The sequence below is a fragment of the Glycine soja genome, chromosome 20 (genome assembly GCF_004193775.1).
Source record: "Glycine soja cultivar W05 chromosome 20, ASM419377v2, whole genome shotgun sequence".
Classification (NCBI taxonomy): Eukaryota; Viridiplantae; Streptophyta; class Magnoliopsida; order Fabales; family Fabaceae; genus Glycine; species Glycine soja.
The window spans coordinates 46,722,426-46,749,336 of NC_041021.1; the positions used below are offsets into that span (position 1 = coordinate 46,722,426).

The window sequence follows — 26,911 nt, forward strand, 5'->3', positions numbered from 1 at the left end:
AATATAAAATAAATGCTCAAAAGTCAATACTTAAATTTCCCATAATAGTGTAGTATGTTTTAACCATGTGATTAGGTGTTTAATCCAAAGGTTTGTGTGCCGAAGAATATATATGTATATATATATATATATATAACTAAAAATATTTAATTCTTAATTTTTTATCTTTAATTTCTTTGTTATTTATTATTCTTATATATTGTTTAAATTAATATATAATTTATTTACAAATATAGCAGTAAATTAAAATTATAAAAAGAGTGTCGTAGATTATTTGCGAATATATTTGAATCCGATAAGACCCGATAAGAATGTGTATTAAAATTATAGAAAGAAGTATATTGCTTGTTAACTAAAAAACAATTATTCACAAACATTGTGGGGGACTATAGTTTTCATTTTGCATCTCATGAAAGACCCTTTTCGCTTTGCTTAGCCCTATCTCCCCTTATTAATCATCGCAATCTGTTGGGCGTTTGGGAATCCTCTTGGGCCAGCATTTCCTCCTACTGGTGGGCTTTCCTTATCAGCAGCACTGATGTTGCTATCATCGTCACTATCGTAAATTTCATTACTTATTTCAATTTATTATGCATAAAATAGTACGATACAATGATCTGTTACAAACCGATTTAGAACCTGTTATAAGTATCTATATTTTACTAAGTTAAAAAAAAGGAGAAATTCAGCAGTACTTATTGACATTCACCGACATCTCAATTGCGAACAATTCTAATTCAGGTACATCCATTTGTTTTGGTTTTCTTTGCCCATGTTCCGATGATTTTCAGGAACAAAAATCTCTAGTCTTTGGTTTTCATATACATCCAAATATTTGTGGCAACAATGTTCCCTTGCTCAATCAGTAAGCCCCCAAAACAAAGAAAACATTATGTTCTGTTAATGAATAGTAATATTTTACAAAGAATTAATGTACAACAACCCCCAAAAAATCATGATTTTGAAAAAAGCTGGATCCTATTGACGTAGCAAGAAGACGCAGGATCCTGGAGGCAATTGCAAAATGCATCCTCATCCTTGGGAAATGATATTGGTAGAGGATGGTCAGGAATGACACCAACCTACATGCAAATGCCGGGTGTTAGCGGACGAAACCAGTTTAGGAGGTGGAGAATCAAGAGCAAACCTTGTCAATATCTGTATGTGCAGGTGTCTCGTAGCGAGCAACTGTAACAACCAATCCAGAGCCATCAGAGAGCTCAAAAACTGATTGGATCTTCCTGCATATGTATAGCTCATATTAGGAAAATGACGTAAATTTTAGCTTGTTGGGTTTGAACTGAAACCAAAGTAACTACCCTTTTCCAAATGTTGGCTCTCCAAACAATACGGCTCGTTTATTATCTTTCAATGCACCAGCTAATATTTCGCTTGCACTTGCAGTTCCCTTGTTTACCTGATACAGGCTCAAGATATTTAATTACTCGCTTCAACTATGCAAACGAGTGAATGGTAACTTGGAACTCTGGAGGACGGAACTATTAACACTGAATAAACAAATTTTGTACACAAACAATTATGTAATAACTGCCCTAATTTTACCCCCTACTTTCACATCTTCACAATTACATTTATGAACCTAGCTGACATCTGGTAGAACAATCATCAACGCCCCTAAATATTCCCATGAGGCCATGACTAAAAAACAATAATTAATCCATACTGCACCACATTAGCTCAATCTCATTCATTTCTTAGTAGTAGCAAGATCCTTGAACTACTACATTAAATTCTGACAAGATGCACTCTCAACTTATTAAAAACACATGTAATTACACCACAAGTTCCGAAATAATTATGAAACAAAACCTTTCAACATCTCAATTATTGAGGAATCAAGCCTAATGCATGGCAGCTTAGTACAAAATGCAGATGCATATTGTTAATCATAGAGTTCTAGATGCTGTGCATATTATTGTAAAATAATAATAAAAAAATATGAACAAAATATAAATGGTTTGAAAAATTTCCTATCAACCACACAAATGGCATGAGAAAATATTTTAAATATGATATCAAAATGGGATTACAGGTTTAGAGTCAATGGAATTCTCAAACACCCCTTGTCCAACAACTAATTACTATCCCTGCATCTCTGTTCAATGCTACACAACTCTCTTGAAAGCTCCCTCTCATGCCTGACACAACTAGCTTGCATGGCCTGCAAAATCTTGTTTAAGGAACTTGCCCATGAAAATAAAATGAGAACTATCATATTTACCTACCATGCATTTGGGCCAACTCTACTCAATACTATTACTGTGCAACAGAAGAAAGCAAAAACATACCAGTACAACCAGGGGTTCTGAAGTTGCTAGTGCACTACTTCCATCTGTATCAAGTATATCTCGAACACCACGACTATCACAAATATACACAATCACCCCTTTGTCCAACCTGGTTGATAATATATATTAGAACTTCAAGCTGAATATAGGATAGTTAATTAAGAAAAAGAAAATTTTAATACAGAAAGAACCTTTTCCATTGTTGATTATTGAAAGAATTTCATAACCTAGTTTAGTTACGCAATATAATTTTAAATATTATAAGATGTTTCTGATAATAAGGTTAGAACATTTCTGATCTATAATTGGAGAGGCCTTACTGCAGACAAGGAATAACTGTAACTGGTAAGAAGTAAAACTTCAAGTGCCAGTGAAAAAATATTATACACAATACAAGATGTAAAATTGCCAATAGTTGGTAATCGTTTCTTACCAAATTTTGGCAATCTCAATTCCTTCTGGGAAAAGACCACCACTGCAACCAATATAAGTGTCAGAAAGCTAATGATTGAAAGTACATAATGGAAAATGTTCATTGCTGAATCACCTATTATCTCTAAGATCCAAAACAAATGCATTAACATTATCACTCCTTAATGTATTGATTGCTTCTTTGATAGCACCTGCAGGGGTGGTACATCCACCAGAAAGAAAGAAAAAGACAAAAAATGCAGAACTTCTTTCATCATCAAAAAGAGCAAAAAAACAGTTAAGGTAATGACAAACAAGTATCGATATTTTACAAAAAATGTAAATCATACTTTATCTAAATCAAAAGAGAAGTAGAAATTTTATGTTCATCAGTGACTTTAATTAGTCGAATGATATATTATATCAAGTATAGATGGAAACTGGAATGTAAACATAGTTTGAGTTGATGAAATGAATGTTACATTTAAGGAAATAACATAGTCAATAGATCAATTTCTTCATCTGGAAGAGTGTAAATTTAAAGAGAAACAAAATAATAAGCAAATACGATACAAAACGGACCCAGAAATGGGGATACCCCAAATTTTGAAAGTATTGGACAATACACAAGTATAATTCAATTCCCCTAGAAGTACAGTTTTCTAGGGCAAAGGAAGTTAGGCTTCCTTAGGGAGCAATGCTTCCATAGGATATGAGCCTTCCTTGAGTATTGAGGTTTTCTCTGCAAAGCACAAGGCTACACCATGTGTTTTGCGAGGTGTGAAGTCTTGGGCACTTTAGTGATATTGTGTTTCTGACAAATTCATGGTAAAACTACCCTGATGACTGAATTTAATGCCATAAAATTCATGGTAAAATCTCATAATCATTATTGGTTGTGGCACCACAGCCATTACTCCATCCTTTTTGTCACTTGAAAGTAAAATGTAATACTGGTTAGTCCAGTGAAATATGGAAGTTTCAAGATTATCAACCCAAAAGCCCATCTGCAGTAAGCAGCTTTATAACATGTTAAGAGAAACAATCCAAATATTGCAATGAAAAGCATACATAGCAAAGCTCAAGACTATTTTTTGATATATTTACATTTCTTGCTTCAGTCTTTTAAGTATACCCCATAAAACAGTGAAAATTCTTATATATACTTAAAAAAATAGTAATTGGTCAGACCAAACTGCTGAGCATAGTAAGAGCTATGCCTTGACATATTAGGTTAAAACATATGCCACATGATTAAAGCATATTAGTTAAGAATTATCCTTTTTAATAGTAGTATAGTAGCAAGAGAAAACGTGCTTAACCCACCAATCACTACTTACTAGATGCCTTTTGGTTGAAAGATGTTAGTTTGATATAACCAATTGTCGGGGAATCATTTCCTGAAGCAGGTAGCTTGCACAATCTTGACTTCACAGGATTCAATGAAACTTTCTCTCGCCTGATATGCAGAAACTCTTGTTTTTAGTTTTTTAATTAGAAATAAGATAGAAGTTTTGGAAGAAAGAAAAAATGTTATTTAAGCCTACCAGGTATGATAACTACAATAAAAAAACAACAATGTTTAGGAGGGTTAACAATGGTAACAAAAAAGAGTTAACCATATAAATGTGGCTAAACATAATGAAGCATTATCAAACTACAACTTTTCTGAATCATCGTAGGAAACAAAATATACTCAAAGGCCTAAGCTTCAAATTTGCTTCCATTTGGAAAGGAAACTAACTTACGTCAAATCCAGGTGTTTTATGTCCGAACCACTACGAATGGTCAAAGCTATAGAGCTTCCTTCCGGTCCCCTGCAATTTATCTTATAAGGTAAGGCAAATAATGAAAGTTCGTTCTTTTAAATGGATGTTTCAAATTTCAAGTAACTAAACTGGCTCTCATCTTTGAGTAACAATACTGAGACAGAGATATTAAATAAGAGACAAGCCTGTAAGACTAAGCAGATAGCAGATAAAGAAACAGAATACAGGACTGCAATATTTAAAATAATGTGGTACTGCACTTTTAACTTGTTGGGAAACTTTTAAGAAGTAAATGCAATCCTATTTCTTGGTCTTCACAATATTAACAATGTAATCGTTTATCTTTTTTATTTTCCCCATTTGCAGAGGAAAATATTTATTTGAAAGCACAAGTTGAATGAAGGAGAAAAAAACCCACTGTAGACGTTCAGCTGCATCATATAGTCCCATGTTTTCTGTGTTTGTATCATCAATAGCCAGGATAACATCTCCAGACGAAACACCAGCTCTATATGCAGGACCTCCTGGAGAAGCTGAAATGACAACAAGTCCACCAGGTTGCATGTCAGCTTTGGTAGGGTAGCCTATTGATAACCCCACTCCAGTTAGAGCGCCTTTAGTTCCAGACTGCCTTCAACAAAAAAATAGCTTTTGGGATTAAAGTGTAGGGAAGCATATATTCTGCTAGATTGTACAAATGGTATTATGCAGTGCACCCAAGACAATGTGTAAAATAAGCCAAAGGAAAACCTAGAGTAAGAAGGAATTGTACCCTCAAACTTCTGAACTTTTCAGGCTCCAAAAATCTAGTGAATGGATCATCCAATGTGGCAAGCATCTTTCTTATTGCTGTATCTGCGTACAAATGCAGCAACAACAATTTGAGTTAAACAGGAATATTTTTTACTACACAGAATGATGCATTCCTACTCAATTTCTGACATGTCAAAATCATGTATATGACTTATCATGAAACAGTTTAGAACCTTCATTTATAGAAGATAGAAATCGACATTAGGATGGCTAGAAAATATAAACTTCCATGTTGGAAAACTAAAAAGGCTAGCATGGCTGATTTTCTATGTTGAAAACATAGAGAATTTACCATCTTAGCATGTTTTGTCTTTGTGCAGCAAGTAGAAAAACAAATAAAAAAAGTTGAGAATGAAAGCTATACATGTCTCATCTCGATTGTTCATTGGTTCATTGCGTAGTGCATCTTCTCTATACCTAAACCAACTCTGTCCATTAAAACTTTTATCAATGTACGCTCGGTCAATTGTTCTCCATGCCTCCAGAAAGAGGAGATTCTCTTCAGACAGGGCCCCTAGAAGGAAGAACGAAAAAAGAGAGACAAGATTAAGACAAAATTAGATTTTAAAAATTCTAACACATTCATTATCCATTGTTATTTCAAATTCTAACTATAGCTGTATATGTGTTACACATCAAAGTCACTCACAGGATGGCTCACTAGAAGCCAAAGAAACAGCCATGACCAACATCACTCCAGTAACCAGCCGCACAAACAAAATAGAAGCATGTTGTCTTATGTTTTCTGAACAATCCTTCAGTCTTAGGAGACTATTACATTTCCTCCTTTTGGCAGTGAAACCCCCACTTGATGGAAAATAGCCACACTGAGGATAACAGATGCTGCTTATTCGTGGCACCACCCCAATTGAAAATTCTTTCCCAGAATCCCTATTTCTAGAACCAAGACCTTTCTTCCTTCTATGTGCCAATGGAAACCGAGATTCTATTACCCTTAACGAAAAACACTTCCACTGTGACACCTGCAGATATTACAAAATACAATTCAGTGCATACTCAAATAAAAATATTCATGTCCTTCTTCTCATTGATCATCTAGATCTAAATTGGTTTATTAAAGAGATAAACAAATTAAGGGTAGCGTTCAAAAATTCATTTTTTTTAATTCTCGTGAACCAAACAGAACGTGGGGACGAAAACGGGAAACGGGTTAGAAAAAGTGGTGAAAGTGATGAGAACATAAAGGGAAGAAGTGAGAAATGGAAAGAGAACCGGAGGAATGGAGATGGCAGGGAAAGGGGTATTGTGAGAGCAACGAAGAGAAAAAGAAGCGTTCACAGAGCTTGCAACGAACTCCATGGAAGACTAGAGAGAAGGGTGCCCCACCTCTGGCTCAACCCTTCACTTTTTTCCCTTTATGCTTTACATTATCGTTTATTTTGAAATAAAATAAAATTTGAAGAACATTAAAAATAAACTATCGTCTTCCTCACTAACATTAAAAATAAAATTTGAAGAACATTATTGTTTTTTCTTCCCACTAACTTCAATTTTGTCGTAGATGTGATAATAAAAATAGTTTAATTTTTCTGCCGGTTCTCATATTTTTCCTAAATTTTTAATTAATTTTTTTTTCTTTTAATTAGGATGCTGATTTTTTATTTTTTGAAAAAATATTTTTTAAAACATTGTTATTTTTCTATTTTCATACTTGTTAAAAGAATTTCATATATTTTTAAAGATTACTTTTTTCACATTTATGATTGTCATTTTCTATATTACGTAGGAGAATAGACATTATCGGTATTACACACTGGACCCATTACATCCCTATCCATTTACCCCTTGACATCGCATATTCATCATGATTGACATTGCAGTCTTTATTTTTTCTTCGTTTCTTCCTTGCCGAAGTTGTAATCCACCACCCATTTTTCACAAATGCAAAGCTTAGTAGCCCACTAAGTAGAGAAGACTTAAAAAAAAAATTATATGCTAATAGTAAAAAATATTTTCACAAAATATCAAACTTTGGATATCCTTAGTGTCCTTCAAGTAGCTTGGTACAGTGGATTTCAAACATCAGAGACTTATTCTAGAATGTGACTCTAGAGTTGCTGATCAGTTGGTTTTGGAACTGAATATCGTCCATCATCCTTACTAGACTATGATTTCCATCATCAAATATTTGCTCAATTTTTATTTTTTTGGTGCACTCAGATCCTTGCTCAATTGCGATTGGGTTGTTAATATTTATCATGTGTAAAGGGAGACAAATGTTGTAACTGATTGGCTTGTCAACTGGGGCCATGCTTAGTCATTGGGGTTGTTTGAATTGTCTGAACCCCAAAGGGGAGTTCGACTTCTAGTCTTGCATGATGTTGTTGGATTTTACTAGTGTTTGGGGCTTAGCTCCCGCATTTTTTAAAAAAACCACTAACTTGATCATGCATTCCTTTTTATTTCAAAATCAAATATAAATATACCCCACGTTTTTAGAATTGAAGTTGATAACACATCCTCCAAATCCTATCCTATGTTTTTTTTTCTCCTTCATGACTCGTCAATTCACTCGATTGTCCCTCTATGATGGCGTGAACTACCAAATTAAGTGACTGTCCGGATAGCACTTGACAAATCGATTTTGAATCACGTTGCACGGAGCAAATTGATTTTACACAGTACTTTCTTTTTTTTCAAAAAAAGGATTTTACATCTGTTTGTCACAAAATTACACCGGACAAAATCAATTTGTGGTGGATAGAGTTAATTCCAAAAAAATCTCTTTAAACTTAAAAAAAAATTCACTTCTACCTAAATACTAAATAAAATAAAATTTTCTGAACTCCCTTTAGATTTCGTACCAAACAAATACAGAAATCAATATAAATATTCTTAAACTCTGTCTGTCTATACTAAATATAGTTAGCACTTAGCACCGCATCGACTGAACATGACATTATTTTTTAGTTTAAATTTTGCATATATAAATGTGTTAAGTAATCTTAAAATAGTGTGTTGATAAACTAATATAAAGTTATTTTAATTTAATTAGTATTTTTAAATTTGAGTTTTAAGTATATAATTAATAACTGTGTTAGATACTTAAAAGTAAAACCATAAATTTTATGTAAACATTGTCATAAAATTATTGATATATAAAAAATCAACAAAATTATCATGTTTCACAAGTTAAGATTGAATAGTATGTAAAAATTATTTATATCAATACTTATTAATATAAGTCATGTAAGTGATAATTATGTGTGTTTTAATTAAGTAGTGAAGAATTTAAATTTAGAATAAATTACATTGAGAAAAAAAAACCAGCAATTCCATCTTGTGTGCAGGGTAGATTTGAGAGGTAAGAAGAGAAGGAGAGAGCAAAGCATAATTTAATATCGGGGATGCCATTGCTCGTATCCAATTGTGCAAAGGCTTTCATCCTCTCGACGCTCCCACAGTCGAAGCGAATGTCCCATCATGCTCCCGGCGTCAAAACGCGCCTGAGGGGTGTCGTTTTCGACATGGACGGCACCCTCACCGTCCCGGTGATCGATTTTCCGGCGATGTACAGGGCGGTTCTGGGCGACGAGGAGTACCTGCGGCTCAAAGCGGAAAACCCTTCCGGCATCGACATTTTGGGCCACATCGAAGGGTGGCCGCCTCACAAACAGCGCAAGGCCTACGACGCCATTGCTGAGGTCGAGCGTCAGGGTCTTGAACGCCTTCAAATCATGCCTGGTTCGTTTGCACTTTGCATGCATTCCTCTCTCTCCCATGAGTTGAGTTGTCACAAGTTTCATGTTCGTTGTGCAGGTTGTGCAGAGCTTTGTGCCATGCTCGATTCTAAGAAAATAAGGTCCAGTTAAGCACACTTTCTTCTTCTTGTCTTCTTTTCTGCCTTTTGCAAATTGATATTTAAGGAAATGCCATATTAGTTACTACATTGTTTTTTACCTAATCGTCTCTTGGATTAAGTATTATCTGACTAAAATACTCTTATTTATCCATGTTGTATGTCTGGGCAAAGATTGTGTTAACAACATCTAGACACCAAGGGAGTGCATGTTTGATTTTCAGATGAAAGAGTAGTTTTGAGGCAAAAGTAATTTTGTCAAAGTATAAGAATCTTTATTTTTGTTTTCATTTTGTTTTTATCCGTTTGATTTACATTGGAATTCCATACAACATTTCAAACTTCAATCCAAACATGCACAAAATGAGTTGATAAAATCAATATATAAATATATATATATATATATATATATTGTTTTACTGCACATATGTCTTATGACTTGTGCTTAAAAGATTTTACAATGTGAAGTTTATTTTGTCAATTGTGATAATAGCATTTGTTAACTAACTTATTTGTGAAATGTGAAGTTGTTGTTCCAACAATAATGACGTTATGATATTGGTGGTTGTGAAATGTGAACAAATTACTCATGTTATATGGCCGTTTTTTAGGAGGGGTTTGATCACTAGGAACACGAAGTCAGCAGTTGATTTATTCCATGAACGGTTTGGGGTGAGTTTGCCAACAGATGCAACTGTATATAATATATTGTTTTCTTTTTTCTAGGAGAATTGATTAAATTAATGTGGGGAAATTGTGCATGAAATCAGGTTATCCATTTTTCTCCCGCTTAAACTTTGTCTTTGTCTTTGCTATGGTATTATGCTAATATCACTAAAAGAGCACCACAGGGATTTTACACTGCAGCTTTCTTTTGCCTATAGGTATGAGATATATCAGTCTGTGAAAATGAAGTTATACGGTTGCTTTATGCTTGGATAAAATGGTACCTTGTTATGTTACATGTTCATTATTGGCAAGAAAGGTTGGTGTAATCTTATAAAGATGGTTTATAAAAAAAGAAATCCTTCTTTCTTAAACATGCTTTCTGTGGTGCATGCCATGAAGTCACTAATATTGGTTGTTAACTATTCCCATTCTGTGGTGCATCTAGACTACTGACTAAATTGGGTGTGGATGTTATTCCAAAAGGTCCATCTGCTTTTTTCTAATTCTAAGGGGCATAATAAATGGAACTCGTACAATTCTTTCTCTTTCCCCTTGTTATTTTTTATATTCAATGGCTTATAGGATAGTAAAGGAATACTTTCTAACTCTTTCTTTTGGAGTGTTAGACTTGTTCATTATATATTATACCTCATCACTGCAGATTACATTTTCTCCAGCATTAAGCAGGGAATTTCGTCCTTATAAACCTGATCCAGGTCCACTACTGCATATTTGTTCTCTTTGGGAAGTTCAACCAAATGAAGTAATAATGATTGGAGATAGCCTTAAAGATGATGTAAGTAATTCATTTCCTGATAATGTAAGTATTCACCATAAATGACTACAGGTACACTTTTCTTTGTAGAGAAAATTAAGAAGACATTTCAAATCTTTCACTTTGAGTTGCTTCTGCAAAGCTGACTAGTCAACTTTCTAGTAAAAAAAGTCATCAGTCTGCAAACTAGAGTGTGATTACTTACAATAGATAAAACCCGTGACTCAGGCTGTTATTTTATTCTGGATTTCATTTTCCTATGCATTGTTGTATTTTGATTTTCAGATCACTTTATCTGTCAGTTTTATGCTACTTCAAATATCTGCATTTGATGAATGTATTTGAATTTGGATGGTAATTGATTTATGCTCCATTGCTTGTTTGACCTTTTCACAGGTGCGCTGTGGAAGGCAAGCAGGAGCCTTTACATGCTTGCTTGATCAAACAGGAGTATATGATTCTCCCAAGTATGCTGATGTTGAATTCAAACCAGATTTCAAGGTGACTTCCCTTGATGAAGTTCACTCAGTTCTGAAGGAAAATTTTGATTTGTCACCATGATGCCAAGGATTGTTATCGTGAACCAATTTTTATTTTTTTTGGGTTTATGCTGAGATTTGGAGGAGGCATATATGTTGGGGGTAGCTTTATTCCTTCACGAAACAAAATATCATTAAAACTTTAGGTTAAAGGATTTAATGGGTGGCATTTTAATAATGATGTTGTAACTTGTCTTATATGGGCATGAATGCCATACAAAATTACTGTTCTAAAATTTGATGTCAATAGCAAGATACATTGAATTGTGCTGTGCATGTTGCCTCTCTTTCTTGGATTTGCGAGTTCTGTTGGATGTTACTTCAGTTTCTTGGACTCGTGGTGTTATGTCTGGTTTTGTGCGTATTAAGACTTCCCAGACAGAGTTCAGTTACAAGTATATATGTGAGGGAGACTTCCCAGACAGAGTTCAGTTACAAGTACATATGTGATGGAAACTTATAGTCTTACAGAGTGTAATTGTTTCTCCTTAACCATTTTCCATGGGTTCGTAATAGAAAAAAGCGTTTGTTAATTGTCATTTTGATGGATGGTTATTTATGGACTATTTGGTTTTCTCCTAGACTAAAGTACTTCTGGATAAACTTATTCAACTAGGCCCCAATTGATAAATGTCGAGAGGTACTTTTCTGCCAATTTTACTTCATACTTGGTTGTTCTATGCCAATGAAAATTTGATAGTGTTTTACATTGACTATCAAAGTATCAATTACTTAACACAACCCCTCGCATTTTGTGGGCTTGGGAGCGACCGAGTATGGAATGCATCATGGACAAAGATAAATGGAATGTTACGTAGGTTTGACAGTAACATTAATTATACATTAAAAGAGACAAAAAATAAAATTATACAAGTGAGACAAAGTTGCTGAAGCAGTAATCCTCCAGTGAAAATGCAAATATTCCTATATATATATATATATATATATATATAGTACCATTTATTCCTCCTAAACCAAGAAACGTTTGAAATGGAGATCTTTGCTATCAGGTTGTAAATCAGAATGTGAACTCCATGAAGATCCCTATTCCTCCATTCTAGTGGGTAGATAGCTTTATATGCTTTTGATACCTAATTACTCATGCAGTAATAAAGGCTTGATTTAGAAGAAATGGTTTAAATATTATGGTCCCTGTAGTTTTCCTCCCCCTTTTCCTTTTTGGTTATGGGTCTCTATGGTTTCCCATAATTAGAGTACCCCTCCCTCCCCTTTTCTTTTTCATGATGGCTAGGCTGCATGTCAACCTCCATGCATCTCATCTGCACATTGATTAGTTGCTTAGTATCTCGGGGGAAATGATTGCACTCACCATGTTCAAACTTGAAAGCTGCTAATGCCACAAAAAGTTAACCATATTTACTAAACAACCTATAAGTTGGGGCTTTTCTACCGTTTTTCTAACTCAAATAATGAATAGCATATCGAGTTGGGTCTTGAATAATCACTAAGCAAATGGTGTCAGAGTTGGCTGAGCTACATGGCAGGCCAGTTTTCAGTGTTTACTAGACACTTCCAAGATTTTCAACACATCAATACCAGCAGATTTAAGTCAGGATATCAATATCAGCACAACCATCCGTCATTATTGATACAAGGTCATCATGCATTTCATAGATTAAACTAGACGAAGGATGCGCTTTGTCAGCAACAGAAAAAGAATGAGTCTTCCCACTAATAGTTATCCAACTGCAACCTGGAACCTTTTTCAAGCCTCTTTGTTTCATAATCGTTCTCACCTCAGTTACCACATCCCATTTTCTATCAGAAGCATATGTATTTGAAAGTGAGATATAATTTGAAGGGTTTTCAGGTTCCAGTTCTAAGAGATGCCAATAAGCCAGGTCTCTTGTCCTTGAATTCCCATGCATTACCGAGGCAGTTAAAATAGATCCCCAAACACTTGGACCAGGATCTAAAGGCATATCTTTGATGAATTCCGAGGCTTGATCAAGCTGGCCTGATCGATCAAACATATCCACAACACAAGCACAAATTTCAATTGTTGGTTTTATTTCATACTTTGCCATCAGTGACTTGTATATACTAATGCCTTCATCTACCAATCCTGACTTGCTACAAGCAGAAAGAACACCAACCACTGTTATCATGTCTGGTTTGAACCCTTGCTGAAGCATTTTGTAATACGTAATAATAGCCTCTTCTCCTCTTCCATGTAATCCATATGCAGAGATCATTGAACTCCAAGTGACAGCATCTTTGAAGTAAGAACCAGTTTCGAAGGCTCATCTTGCATAATCCAAACTCCCACATTTGGAATACATGTCAATTAAAGCATTGCATAGGGAAACATCATCATTTAACTCCATTTTAATAGAGAACCCATGTATTTGTTTCCCTCCTATTAATCCAGCAAGCAAGGCACAAGCTCGAAGCACACTAATAAGTGATACTTTATTGGGTCGTATCCCATCCTTCATTTGCATCTCACGGGAAAGAACCAGTGCATCCTCAGGTACTCCATTCTGCACATAACCATCGATCATTGCCGTCCAAACATACACATTCATGTTTTTCATTTGGTCAAACACTCTCCTTCCAAGAACAACTTTCTTACTCCTCTAATACATATCAATCAAAGAAGATCCCAGATGAACATCTGAACCCATCTTCAAATCCAATCCATTCTTCACAACATAACAGTGAAGCTCCCTCCCATAATCCCATTTCCCAGTATCGCTACAATACACAGGCAGCAAACTCGCAACCTTGAAAGCATCAGCCTTAAACCCTTCACAATGCATTCTCACAAAAAAATTCCATAAATCATCATGGGAAGTAGAATTAGAATTTTCCAATGCAGCACATCCAGAAATTACTACATTAAATGAACCCACATTCCTCCGAGGCATTTCATCGAACACCTTCACTGCATCACCAAACTCCCCACACCTATATTACATTGCCATCAAAGAATTGCCAACAACAACATCTGACACAAACCCAATCCTTAAACCCTTCCCATGAATCAATTTCCCGGAAACCAAGTCCTCAAGTTCACCACAAACTTTGAAAACCGTTGCAAGTGTGTAGTCATCGGGCAACACCTCATCGCGACCCATTTCGCGGAACAAAGCAAGGGCTTGGCGAAAGTCGTGATTTTTAACGTACCCATTAATCAGTGAGTACCAGAGGTAAACGTTCTTGGCCTCAACGGACTCAAAGACGAACCTCGACGCGGTTAACTCGCCACACGTGGCGTAAGCAGGTTTCGAGGAAAGTGTTTTGCGCAAACCCATTGGCGAGGATTTGAGCGTGAGATTGTTGGGCGAGTTTCTGAGATCGAAGGTCGATGCAGAGTTGAAGCAGATGAAGGAGACCCTGGGGCGTGTGTGGGAGGGAGACGGTGGCAGAAGTGTAATAACGAGAGGTTGTGAGGGTGAATGAAAATGTCCTCCTCAGAACCATAAGAGCCAGCGGCTGCGTTGAGTTTGAATTTGGTGTTGAGAGGAATACAGATTCAGGTTTCATGGGGTGTGGAAAGGGATATACATGTAATTTTCTTTCCCAATTTGTTGTATATTTTTTTTATTAGTAAGAATTGAAGAGGGTATGTTATTTTAGTTTGTGTAAATACTTGGGAACTTGTGATGTTTTTTTCTTCATGTAATTGATATACGATTTTTCATCGATCCTTTCTTGGTGATGGTTTCAGCCTTTCAGGAGCGTTTGGAAGGATTAAAATAGAGATTTTGAAACAATTAAGATGTCTATTTTTTTCCCCCTAAAATAAAAGTATTCTTTATGAGACAATTATCACGAATAATTCAAGTTAATTCATGTAATAAATGGTATTAACATATATAATTTAAATATATACAAGACATGTCTGATTAGGGTTCTTAAATAAGTTTCATTTGTACACATTACTTATTTTTATTCTTTTAAACTTAAAGCACTTAATCTCTATAATATATGCTAATATAAGACTACTAAGTCCAACCGGAAAATCTTGCATAATACTAGAAACATAGGATTAAATCATCAAGATATATGTGTTAGAGCTGTATCCAAGTGAAACAAGATACAATTCCTAAATATGGATCGATGCTTATACTTAAAGTGGTGGGTCATTTTGTTTCTCTTTTTTATTAAAAAAATAATTGATAAAATATAAAGAGTTATAAATAGAGCTCACAAAATGGATCGATGTATTATTATTTCGTATTATTAGCCAATGATCATGTAAATCAATTTGTTTAGTCTAGACGTAATTTTAAGAGTTTTATTTGGAGAATTAAATTATATAGCTCAATCTTAGGAGACTTTGCTATAACTCTCTAGTATATATTTATGTCTTAGCAAAACATGAAATATAGAACAAAATTATTTTGTTATAAAATCCTTTACGGTATTTAAGAGCCAAGAGGTTTTGTATGAAATTTAGTAACAACGAGTCATCATGAAGAGGAGGCTCTTAAGAATGAGTCTCATAGGCAAGAAGAACATAAGATGATGAAGAAGACTTCACCACCGTATGAATTGAATTCCAACGACAACCTGGGAATTGGACGAGGAAAAGGAGGAACAATGCATACAAATGCTATGCAAAGTGGTGGAACAAGTGCAAACACCAGGATCTCAGAAGGAGACAGTTCAAGTTTGACTGGGCTTACTACATAGCAATGACAGACGTTGGTAGAATTATTAAATGCTCAGATAACAAATTCTAATGACAAGATAACAAGTGAGCGTGATACGAATACATGGATAATTGACACGGGGGCTTCCAACTACATGATTGGGAACTTGAATCACATGGATGAATTACAAGATATTCAAAGTTATCCAGTTGGACTTCCTAATGGATAACATACAACAACGATTAAAGAAGGAAGTGTGGTGCTAGATGGAGGTTTAAAACTTACTAATGTTTTCTATGTGCCTAAATTGAATTACAATTTGATATTTGTTTCATAGATGATGGATGAATTGAAATGTGTTGTTCAATTCACTGATAAGTTATGTGTTGTGTAAGATCGTATTTCGAGGACGCTGATTGGAGCAGGTGAACGAAGGGATGAACTTTATTTCTTCAAAGGAGTTTGAAATGTGAGAGCTTACAAAAGTGATGGTTTGCATTCCATGGACTTGTGGCACAAACGGTTGGAACAACCTTCCTTGAAAATCACCCAGTTGATTCCTGAGGTTAGAAAACACAAAGATAATAATGTAGTGAATAAAACATGTGAAGTCTGTTTTAGAGCCAAACAGACCAGAGAGAAGTTTCCTTTGAGTGAACATAAAGCCAGTAGTGCATTTGAATTAATTCATTGTGATTTATGTGGACCATATAGAACTCCTTTCTACTTGTGTTTTTTATTTTCTAACAATAGTTGATGATTATTCATGTGTTGTATGGATATATCTATTAGCTGATAAACGAGTTGAGAGACAGATTTATAAACAAGTCAAAATATTCAGAAGTGATAATGGGACAGAATTCACATGCATGAAAATATATTTTCTTGATCGTGGAATAATTTTTTAGACATCTTGCATCAGAATACTCCAACAAAATGGGAGAGTGGAACGAAAACATAGACATATTTTGAATGTGGCTCGAGCACTGTGATTTCAAGATAATCTTCCTATTATTAAGTTCTCGAGGGAATGTATTTTAATTGCAACATATTTGATCAACCGAACTCCTTCCACTATTTTGAATGGAAAATTCCATATAAGATGCTGCATGGGCAGCAACCTGCATATGAACATTTGAGAATACTTGACTCCTTATGTTACGTCCATAATCAAAGAAGAAATGGTGATAAATTTGCAAGTAGAGTAAGAAGTGCGTGCTTATTGGCTATCGATATGGTAAGAAAGGGTGAAAGTTGTATGACTTAAAAACAAAAGAGATTTTTGTCTCTTGATGTTGAATTTGTTGAGACCAAGTGTCCTTTTTCTATTGATGTTACTAACAGAAAAAATATTTTTCCTAAAAATTGGAAATGTGAAAAAATTATTGATGATGTGACTTGATGGTGGAGAAAAAACGGATCACATATGAGGTATTGAAGAAAGTGATGATATAAGAATGGGTGATGGAGGAGGTGAGTCGAATGCAGGATTCGATGAACAAGATGTTACTCTAAAAATATGAACACACAAGATATAATGTTTCCATCTATATCACCAGTCGAGTCATTGTTAGATAGAAGACATAGAATCAAACAACCTTTTATTATATTATTAAATAATATAGACAAATCAATAGTTTTTAAAATTCTGCAGCCCAAATTATTTTTATACCGGATTTTATAGTAAAATATTTTTTTTTGGTGGAGTAAGAGGTAAAAACCCGATCGAGACACTAAAAAACGTGAGAAAACACAGTAGAACTTCCCTTAGCCAAAACGGAAATAGAACGCGGTAGTAAAATATTTAAACTAATGTTTTTTAGTTAAAAAAAAAAAAAGAAAGCGATTCTGCTTTATATTCTTGTAAACTAAATAATCGGTTTTAATGGTTATCAATAAATGGTTGGTTTGATTAGTAACGAATTCAAGTTTTTTAAATAAGTAATCAAGAGTTTTAATCTTAATAAATTCAAAGTTTCAATCTAAAAGAAGTGTCATGATTGTCTACGAAGAAAGAAACTTATAAAAAAACAAAAAAAATATCAAGAGTTTTAATCTTAACTCTTTTATATGAACAAAAATTTTGTTAGAAAGAAAAATAACTAACCTCTAAGTATCTTTAAATTCTTAAAAGAGATTTGTGTCACCCTCTCCGATACACGATAAGTGATATCCTTACAATCATATGCATATCATAAACATTAATCAATAAAATTTAACATCTAAAATATTATTCTCAAACATAGATTAATTATTTGAGTATTAATTTCTTTAACATCAATATAATAAGCCAGAACCATACAAATATAAAAAAAATTATTTAATTAATAATTAAATTTTTTTAGTTCATGAAATTTACATTTTAATTCTCATAAAATTTTTATCGTTAAAATTTTTTAACTAATGAAATTAAAAACTTTTAACAGTAAAAATTTTTGAGAATTAAAATATAAACTTTAGAAATTAAAAAAATTATTTATTAAACTTCAGATTTAAAAATATACATATTAATTATAAAAATCAAAAAGGATAAATTTAAAAATTATAATGAATAAATGTGTAATTAAACCTATAAAAAAAATATAATTCTTAACTTTTCCAGGTAGTATCTCTCGCTCTCTAATTCTAGATTCCGAGATACTTGAGGAATGTCAGAATTCGGAACCGGTGATACTTTTATAGACATGTTTAGGGTATAATCAACACGTACGTAAAAAGATTATTTGTGAAACAAATAAAGATACTGCGTAAGATATGTGAGATTTAAAGAATCCAATTCTATCTTAGTTTAAGCCTAATTCACTTGAAAGAAATAAAAAAAAAAGAAGAGAATTTGTATCATGTGTTGCTTAAATAGACAAAAAGAATAAGATGAGAAAAGATGTCATGAAAACTCCATGTTGAGTTGTATCAATACCAAAGTGTCTCATAATCTATCCTTAAAAATGGTCTTCTTTATGCAGTAATGGCATGCTTTAGCTAATGTATATAGCTTTCCCATCCAAATGAAATGACGCAAAGGATATTAATTAGTTTCTTTAAGTGCTTTATGGAACTTTTAAGCTTCTACTTCCACCTTGGTTTGAGACAATTGCAAGAGGAAAAGCAAACAACTGAGAATCATTAAGTAAACGGAGGTGCAGTTTATGATTTTCCTATTTCTTCCATTTTCCTTCTTATATTTACTAATTACTACAACCAGAAAGTTATCAATACTTCTTGTTCTTGTTGTTAAAAAAAAAAAAAAAATCTTCTGTACCAAAATAAATAAAATAAAATCTTGAAGCAAAAGATCAAAGCTCATTTCAGACTTTATAAGCAAAATTGAGATACTTTATTAAAGGGTTACACAATAACTCGCCTTCAGAAATTACTTACTACCCAGACTCCACACTTTTAAGAAACAATTAATCCTAACTCTAAGCTGCAGGATTTTGGAGCCTTATCAAGCCGTGACTGACATTAGTACACTACTATTCTTCCTAACTGTTTTCAAGGCTAAATAAAACCTTTTAACAGAAAGGAGAAACTAAATTGTGTAAACTGGCTTTGCTTGTGGCACTAGCTGCATTGAAATTGCAAAGAACATCGTCCAAGTTCCACAGTCCATCCCATAGAATTTCTTCATTTGAGGACTCAGGTGCAGAGACATTATTGTCATTGTCATTGACATTGAACATTGAGTAGAAGTAGCCCTGGTGTTCTGAAGTGTTTGGGTACATGCTGGCCATTTCTTGTGCCTCTTGAGATATAGAAGGCACTCTATGGTCATTTTCCTCAAGCAAGTTTATGATCCCTTTCATGTCCAAGTTGAATTGGAATTGTTGCTGCTGCTGCTTCAACTGCTGTTGTTGCTGCTGAAAATGCTGTCTCCTCGAGGAGTGGATTCTCGCCTTCTCAGCAGCATCAGATGGAGTTTTCATCTTTTTCTTGAAGTGAGTCCTCCAATAATTCTTTATCTCATTGTCAGTTCTTCCTGGCAAGCTTCTTGCAATTGTTGACCACCTGAAGTGCTTAATTTTGATTTAGCTTCGAAGATTTATTATAAAAACATGCAAGTTCAAAGAGATTTGGAATTCTTTTTTTTTTTTTTACCTGTTTCCCCACCTAGCATGCAGCTCTTGAATTATGCTTTCTTCTTGTGGTGTTATTTGACCCTTCTTGAGGTCTGGCCTCAGGTAATTCACCCATCTCAATCTGCAGCTCTTCCCATTTCTTTTCAGTCCTGTTAAGAGAATAATAAATGATCAATCATTTGGACAAAAAAAAAAAAAGATGATAAAAACAATTATGAAGAATGATACTCAAGAGTCAAGAGTTAAGAATAATAAAAAACATGATCCCAAAAGGCCAAAAGAAAAACTTATGGTAAAGGGTAGTCAATTTACTGAGTTGAAGTTGGAAGCAATTTAATTGTTGTGTCACTTGTATTGTGAAAGTCAATTGATATTAGACTTAGGTGTAAACTATGTTAGGAATTAAGGAGCAAGACATATATAGTGTATAAAGTTTGGTAGGGACCTGCAAGCCTAGCAGCAGAGTTCCATCTGCCCTCACCATGGAACTTGACATACAGAATGAGCAATCTGTCCTCCTCAGAAGTCCAAGGTCCCTTCCTCCATCCCTCCTCTTCTATCACACCCCACCCCATGTTTCCTGCCATAACTTCCTAATACATACAAAAAGGTGCCTAAGTTGGCTCTTAGGTAAACTTTGTCTTCCAAATTCTATGGTACTGATTTGTGTTCAATGTTTGCTGCATATTTATACCTGCAGCTATGACTCAACTTGATCCTATCAGTCAACCAATCTTATTTTCTTAATTTCTTATAAGCCATGTCCGTGTCACTGTTGGAGACACGGGGTATGTTGTCGATCTAGTGTAAAAAGACAAAGTGATTATTTTTTGTTGTGATATTTTTTTTAAAGACATCACATATTTTTCACAAAAGGTTCGAGTAGTTGGATGAGATTACTATAATGAATAATGTTTGTTTTTGTGAAAGAATTTAAAAGAAAATATATATTTGTTTTTTGAAAAAAAGAATTAAGCCAACCAAAAAGAATTAGTATAGTAATTGTGTTCCTAGTTGAGGTGTGATAACCCTTGCAACTTAGATTAATCTAGTGCTTGAGGTAAGGTGGATCACATAATGTGTGTTTGGGTTATTGTTTTTCCAAACGTAACCAATATTTTTTAAAAAAGCAACAAGTGTGTTGCTTTTGTGTTGGTATCTTGAAACGTGTGTAATGGAGGATCAAACGGTTTTACAAGCACACTTTATATAGATTAGTTCTCAAGCCCAATTTGTAACAAATTAATTGGATTTTATAATTTATGTGTATTAAAAATATCTTTAGGTGAAATCTCTGTACTTTTACACTCAGCTGGATTGCAACTTCATATACTAAATTTATCTACAAATTAGAAAATCATAAATAAAAAAGAAAAAAAACTTAAATATAGTACATCATGTATTTTTTTCATATTATATTTCTAATCAGCTCCATTTTTTGATAATTTACTTACCATTAAAGATTAATGTTAGTTATCAATGTAAAATTATATTTTTTATGTGGAAAATAATAATAAAAATTCCTAAAATAGAACACCTTAGTTTTGTAAAGAAAAATAAAATAAATAGAAGATGCTAGTTATCAACAAAAACTTTACCAAAATATATTTGCCTCTGTCTTATTTACCCCTGGTTGATGTTAGTCTTTGCCCTTTGATGTAAGATATGCCTGACGCCTAAGAAAAATGTACTTCCTCATCAACAAAATCACGAGCCACTGAAAGGACTTGGAAAATTGCAATTGGTCAATCATGAAATAACATGCTACTATAACACAAAGGGCATATCAGAAAAATCAAGATTATGCTAAACTATTAGGTGACATGTTTAACCAAGATAAATTAAGCACAAATTATATTTGTTTGATGCTAAATCAAGACAAGGAAAAGGGAAGGAGAAATCTTGTTGTGCAGACACGTGTGATCTGGGCTCATGCATCTGGACACAAAATTACTAGTTAAGAAGCATAATCTAAGGAATGGCACATAAAATATTAAACTGAAAAGTACAAGATCCCCAATGGGCATTCCCCGGGTGTTGGACTGCTTACCTCTTTCGGGGATCAATACAGATAATTATGAAATTCTCATTAAAATATAATAAGATTTGGATACTATTTTGGGTAATGGGGTGAATTAAATATTATCGTTATGATGGGGGTGGAACGTCATCTTGGGACAGGTGTTGCCTTGTAGTTGTATTTTTGGAACCATGGTGCTTGGTGAATTTTCCATGTTTTCTCTTGGCAGAGAAAAAAAAATCTACCGTGATATGATACACAATTAATTTTGAGGGTGTTTGCTTTCACGTCCTATACATGCGTTAACATTAAAAATCATGTCAAAAGAGATGAAAATATGCGAAAGTAACAAATGATAGTAGCTTCTCTCATATACAGGTAAATCAAGTTGAACGTGATCACTTTAAAAAATATTATTGTAAAATTTCATATGTAAGGTTTGAGCTTAATTAGTTGTAATTTATTACTTAGAATTAGATTAAATTATTATTATTAAACTTATAACTTTTCTTTTTATAAAATTGGATTATTTTTTTGTAACCAATAAATATATGTGATTTGTATTTGGCATCAATTAATTCTCTTCCACCTGTCAGCCCATTTTGAAATAAAATGATATTTCTAGTCCTAATTATTTAAATTAGAATCGAATTTTAGACTTTGGTTAAAAAACTTAAATATTAAACCACTTATATCACCAACAATGAATTAGATTACTATCACTGCTTTAAAAAAAAAACCCAGAATTTAGCTGTTTAAATTTCATTACTGTATATATTAATATGGATGCCTAAATCCCAAAGTAAGGTAAGAATTAATTAGAGGAAAATGTGATGTTTGCTAGTCACATAATAATATATTTGAATTTTATATGACTACCATTTTTTTTTCATAGCAAGCTAGGGTGATCAGATTATAATTTGCAAATGTTAATCCCGACAAAAATGAGTGTTTTAATTAAAATTAATATAAATATCAGGACAAAATCATATAATTCAATGAATGTTTAAAATAAAAGTGTTTTTTTTAACCTTATTAGAGTATTTAGTTTCTTTGTAGAATTTTAAAATATTCCTATACAGTTTAGTCCTTTGAACTGGCTATATAATTAAGACTGATATTTAGTTTGATATTTGATCATATTTAAAGTTGTTTATATTTCTCTTTAAACTGTTCTTTATCTATTGAAAACAAGGCTTTTTCTTTATTTGACATTCATAGTTTTATTTTTTTTTGTATTTTAAGCTCAAAAGTCAAAAGGATATTACGGGCCTCCAAATGAACATAAGTCCATTGCTGAAGAAGTGTTAGAAACTCATAACTTAACCCAGATATTGAAAGCTGTCGTCACATACTTATTTCACCTGTTCGATCACTAGTTATAAACCTTACTTGTGACGTTTACTTAAGGGAAAAAAAAATCTGAACACCACCAAACCTAATAATAATGTTCCCATTCTTTTAAATTTAATAATAACATATAAAAATGTATATATGTACTAGTAATATCCGTGTGTGGTAAGTATGGATAATCATCTTAATAAAGTAAAGACCACAATATATATACTTGTACTACTAAAACACTTTGTTTAACAGCTAAGCATGTGTGCGCACTTAAACGAAATTTTAAAAAACTAAAGGGCGAAAAATTGGATCATATGTGATTTCTTGTGTTTAACATTTTCTTCTTTTGTAGATGTGTAATTTGTTCTTTTTTGGGTGTCTTTTCAACATAGATTAGGATCAACGTTTTGCTATTGTTGCGGGGACACTTGAGAGTATTTAAATTGAATCATTATTCTTTCGGACCAAATTGTTTAATACGATACAAATGTGATGTGGCGTGTCTTCTAGAAATCCATTTCTTAATGAGATCAAACTTTGACACTCGCCCAATTAACTTTGCACTTTCATAAAATTTAAAAGTTATGATATATTTTTCAGATCAATCAGGCTTTTAGAAGATTGTGAATTCATCATCAGCTCAGTTCTAACGTGACTGGTAAGTCAATTCACAGAAAAACCCACTTAGCATGAAGCTTAATTGAGCCAATAATAGTTAACTTGCTTTTAGATGATTAATGGGTGAGAGTAGATGTGATTCAAATTGTTAATTGTATGATATATGATATATCTAAATAGACGATTTTGCTTGAATGGAAGATTATCAGAATTGGATCTTAAACAACAAGACGTTAAAAATGCCTAATCATATCACTTTGTGTTTGAAGGAATTACAACCCGAAAAAAAGCAAGAAAGTGGACAAAAAAGATATGAATATTAATTCATTGTAGTAAAGATTAATCACACCAGCTAACAGAGAGTAGTAAACTTTGACAGATAAGAAAAATGATAGATTTTTTTAATTGACAACCAATACCATGAGTGTAGAACTTATTAGGTTTCATGCAATTGTATTCTGTCCTTAAAGGATAAACACGAACTTAACAATTTTAGAATGATATTGTGATCTCTAAGACACAGCATTCCGCGTAATAACCATAAATAGTAGCTAGATGAACTTATTTAAACCCTTACACATCCACATCCACTAACGCTAGCCGACCTTAAGCATAAGCTGACAAAAAACAAACTATGGACACTTTTTACCAATAGATTTGATAAATTTTACGAATATTTTCTCTAATGTAAAGACAGTTAAGCTAATGTTTTATATTGCGATGCTAATGTGTTTTTCGTCATCTTCAATTCTATTATATGGAAATTCATCTGAAAGGAGGAATTTAAAACTCCTAAGGATATAAAGAACATCTTTACCACCGCTATATTAACCCATATAAATTGAAGGAGATAGAACGAGATGAGCTAGGGAATAAAAGCAGCATATATATCATCAGAAAGTTGTTTTGAATAAAGAGATGTATGCTCCCTCATTCTTGGTTTGGGTTACTTATATATACTAGGTTCAGCTTCAATCTTTTTCAATGACATGATTCGAATCTTTTATTTAACGAACGTATTTGATATGTTTTTCTTCTATTTGTCTATTCCTTCCTCGTTGATGATTAGGAGATGAGAAAGAATTTTGCCTTCAATCTTGACGTGAGACATACATAATATTTAGGGATGTATTATAAATTAGTTAAGTAAATATTTAAATTAATTCTCCGAAAACATTATACAAATATCAAATTAGTCGTATAAAATTTTTGAACATTCATTTATTCTTTAATAATATTACGAAAGAATTGATTAATTGATTGGACACAATTTTTTTTATTAATTTTTATACAAATCTTATTAGATTAAACACACATGTCACGTAATTTCTTAAAAAGATCATGGTGTATATATATATATATATATATATATATATATATATATATATATATTAATTTTAGTTATTTAAATATGATTTAATGATTTATATTTTTTATTTATAATAATAAGAAAAATTAGTAACCACTTAGGATTTTTTTTTGCTTCTTAGTGAAATTTCAAGTCATCCTTAAATGTCTTGTTGCTTTAATCGATCATGAGATTAATCCTATATATATATAAACTTAATTACATTTAAAATTTTCTTACTCTTCTTTGAAGATGTGTTCTCATTTGATACATTCTCCATAATACTCATATTAACAATTTAATTTTCATTAATTAGAAAAAATTTAAACTAAAACAGAAACAAGTCTTTATTATTTTTGTTGAATAAATAAGAAAAAGTCCAAAAATAATAATTTATTTTCTGTTAGTCTAAGGATGTGTTTGGATACATGTTTGAGATCTCAAACATACTTTTGAAACCTCAAATTTAGTTTTGCATTATGTATAGATTTTCATAAAATTAATTATATGTAACTTATGTTTGAGACAAACTTAAATTTGAATAAGAAGCAACATATAAGTTGTTTTTAAGTATTTTTGCTTTATATATTTACAAAACATGAAGTAAAAGTATTTTTTTATTAGCACTGTCTAAATAAATTTTATTTTACTGATATACTTTTGAAAAAAAAAATATTCAAACATAAATCACATTATAATAAACTTATTTTTATCAAATTTAAGTTTATAACATATTTTTTATTCAAACTTATGGGTGCAAACTTTAATACAAAACATGTGTGTTAAATCAACGGCAATTGCAAGTTAGATGGTTGGCACCATTTAGAGGTCGATTAATTAGTAGTGAAATTGTGTTAAGGTGGGTAAGTTTAGTGTGATCTCACAGCTGTAATGACACTAAAACAGCCATTATGGTTAGCTAAATATCTGACTAACTGTTCAAGTCTCTTTGACCATAGCATTAGACCTCAAAGCAGGTGAAAAGTTATGTAACAATTAGTGACTATAAGTTAAAGATCAAAAGAACCAAATGTTGCAAGAAATTCTTGCACAACAATGGCTGAAATAACGAAATAAATTAACTTAGTCGTCACTCGTCATTGCTATTTGACCATACCTGCCATATATGTTCCCCCCAAAAGGTGGGGCTTAGAGTACTTTTTAGAATGATTGCAATTTCTTTGGGACCTAATTAACTTTGATAATTCTGAGTGTCATCTTCGGTTCCTTTTCCTTACTTCTTCTTACCTGTTTAAGGTGGATGAAGCGTAGGTAAGCAGTGACCAAATTTAGCTTCAAACTTAAAAGATGAAGTGGTCACAAACGCTTCCTTAAAATTACCCCATTATTTGTTAGGTCTTTTCCTAAAATATGACATGAAGATTAAACACATTACTTGTGGAAAAACGTTAACGTTTGGGTTCTACCAACAAACTAAAAAGAGAGGATGGTGCAGAAAACAATTTGGTCATCAATTGAATTACAGAATTATGAGGCACGCGCTAACACATCTATGTCAAAAACTTTATGACAAGTAAGAGCATATATAGTGTGAACCAAACTAATCGACGTTGTTGATATCTGATCTTCAATGTGTTGGCTGTTTGGCACTACCGACCAATTTAGCGAATGCTTTAATTTGTTTTATTTGGACATTAATGATAATCGTATCACTTACAAAATATGATAATGATTTATTGGAAAAAACCGCTTAATTTGTTCCTTATTTTATTCGATTAAATCGGGATTGATTTGGAATTTGCATGTGAAACAATTAA

The 26,911-nt window shown here is 32.8% G+C and overlaps 3 protein-coding genes and 1 pseudogene across 3 annotated transcripts; 1 reads left to right on the top strand and 3 right to left on the bottom strand.

Moving 5' to 3' along the window:
• Positions 1-674: 674 nt before the first annotated feature.
• On the bottom strand, positions 675-6,686 carry LOC114403562 (carboxyl-terminal-processing peptidase 2, chloroplastic-like). The gene is made up of 13 exons (XM_028366581.1): positions 6,536-6,686; positions 5,952-6,285; positions 5,667-5,816; positions 5,262-5,344; positions 4,908-5,116; positions 4,469-4,537; positions 4,061-4,179; positions 2,857-2,932; positions 2,743-2,784; positions 2,310-2,418; positions 1,320-1,417; positions 1,148-1,241; positions 675-1,082 (listed from the first exon to the last, which is right to left on the bottom strand). The coding sequence occupies exons 1-13, from the start codon at positions 6,620-6,622 to the stop codon at positions 954-956; spliced, it is 1,599 nt and encodes a 532-aa protein (XP_028222382.1). The 5' UTR covers positions 6,623-6,686; the 3' UTR covers positions 675-953.
• Positions 6,687-8,567: 1,881 nt separating this feature from the next.
• Positions 8,568-11,638, top strand: LOC114403850 (haloacid dehalogenase-like hydrolase domain-containing protein At2g33255). Its single transcript, XM_028367046.1, has 5 exons — positions 8,568-9,007; positions 9,083-9,125; positions 9,734-9,794; positions 10,453-10,587; positions 10,963-11,638. Exons 1-5 carry the CDS (start codon positions 8,671-8,673, stop codon positions 11,125-11,127), a joined length of 741 nt encoding a protein of 246 aa, XP_028222847.1. The 5' UTR covers positions 8,568-8,670; the 3' UTR covers positions 11,128-11,638.
• A 65-nt stretch (positions 11,639-11,703) lies between these two features.
• On the bottom strand, positions 11,704-14,779 carry LOC114403849 (annotated as a pseudogene).
• A 4,259-nt stretch (positions 14,780-19,038) lies between these two features.
• On the bottom strand, positions 19,039-20,501 carry LOC114402917 (myb-related protein 305-like). The gene is made up of 3 exons (XM_028365606.1): positions 20,249-20,501; positions 19,823-19,952; positions 19,039-19,732 (listed from the first exon to the last, which is right to left on the bottom strand). The coding sequence occupies exons 1-3, from the start codon at positions 20,388-20,390 to the stop codon at positions 19,240-19,242; spliced, it is 765 nt and encodes a 254-aa protein (XP_028221407.1). The 5' UTR covers positions 20,391-20,501; the 3' UTR covers positions 19,039-19,239.
• Positions 20,502-26,911: the final 6,410 nt, after the last annotated feature.

Bases quoted from the DNA above. Each gene is read 5' to 3' on its own strand.
- LOC114403562 (XM_028366581.1), bottom strand. From the start codon at position 6,622: ATGGAGTTCGTTGCAAGCTCTGTGAACGCTTCTTTTTCTCTTCGTTGC. The intron at 5,817-5,951 runs GTGAGTGACTTT...TCTTCCTTCTAG, and splicing joins GGCTTCTAGTGAGCCATCCT to GGGCCCTGTCTGAAGAGAAT. The intron at 1,242-1,319 runs GTAGTTACTTTG...ATACATATGCAG, and splicing joins GAGCCAACATTTGGAAAAGG to GAAGATCCAATCAGTTTTTG.
- LOC114403850 (XM_028367046.1), top strand. From the start codon at position 8,671: ATGCCATTGCTCGTATCCAATTGTGCAAAGGCTTTCATCCTCTCGACG. The intron at 9,126-9,733 runs GTCCAGTTAAGC...GCCGTTTTTTAG, and splicing joins CTCGATTCTAAGAAAATAAG to GAGGGGTTTGATCACTAGGA. The intron at 10,588-10,962 runs GTAAGTAATTCA...ACCTTTTCACAG, and splicing joins GAGATAGCCTTAAAGATGAT to GTGCGCTGTGGAAGGCAAGC.
- LOC114402917 (XM_028365606.1), bottom strand. From the start codon at position 20,390: ATGGCAGGAAACATGGGGTGGGGTGTGATAGAAGAGGAGGGATGGAGG. The intron at 19,953-20,248 runs GTCCCTACCAAA...TTCTCTTAACAG, and splicing joins CTCTGCTGCTAGGCTTGCAG to GACTGAAAAGAAATGGGAAG. The intron at 19,733-19,822 runs GTAAAAAAAAAA...TAAGCACTTCAG, and splicing joins CATGCTAGGTGGGGAAACAG to GTGGTCAACAATTGCAAGAA.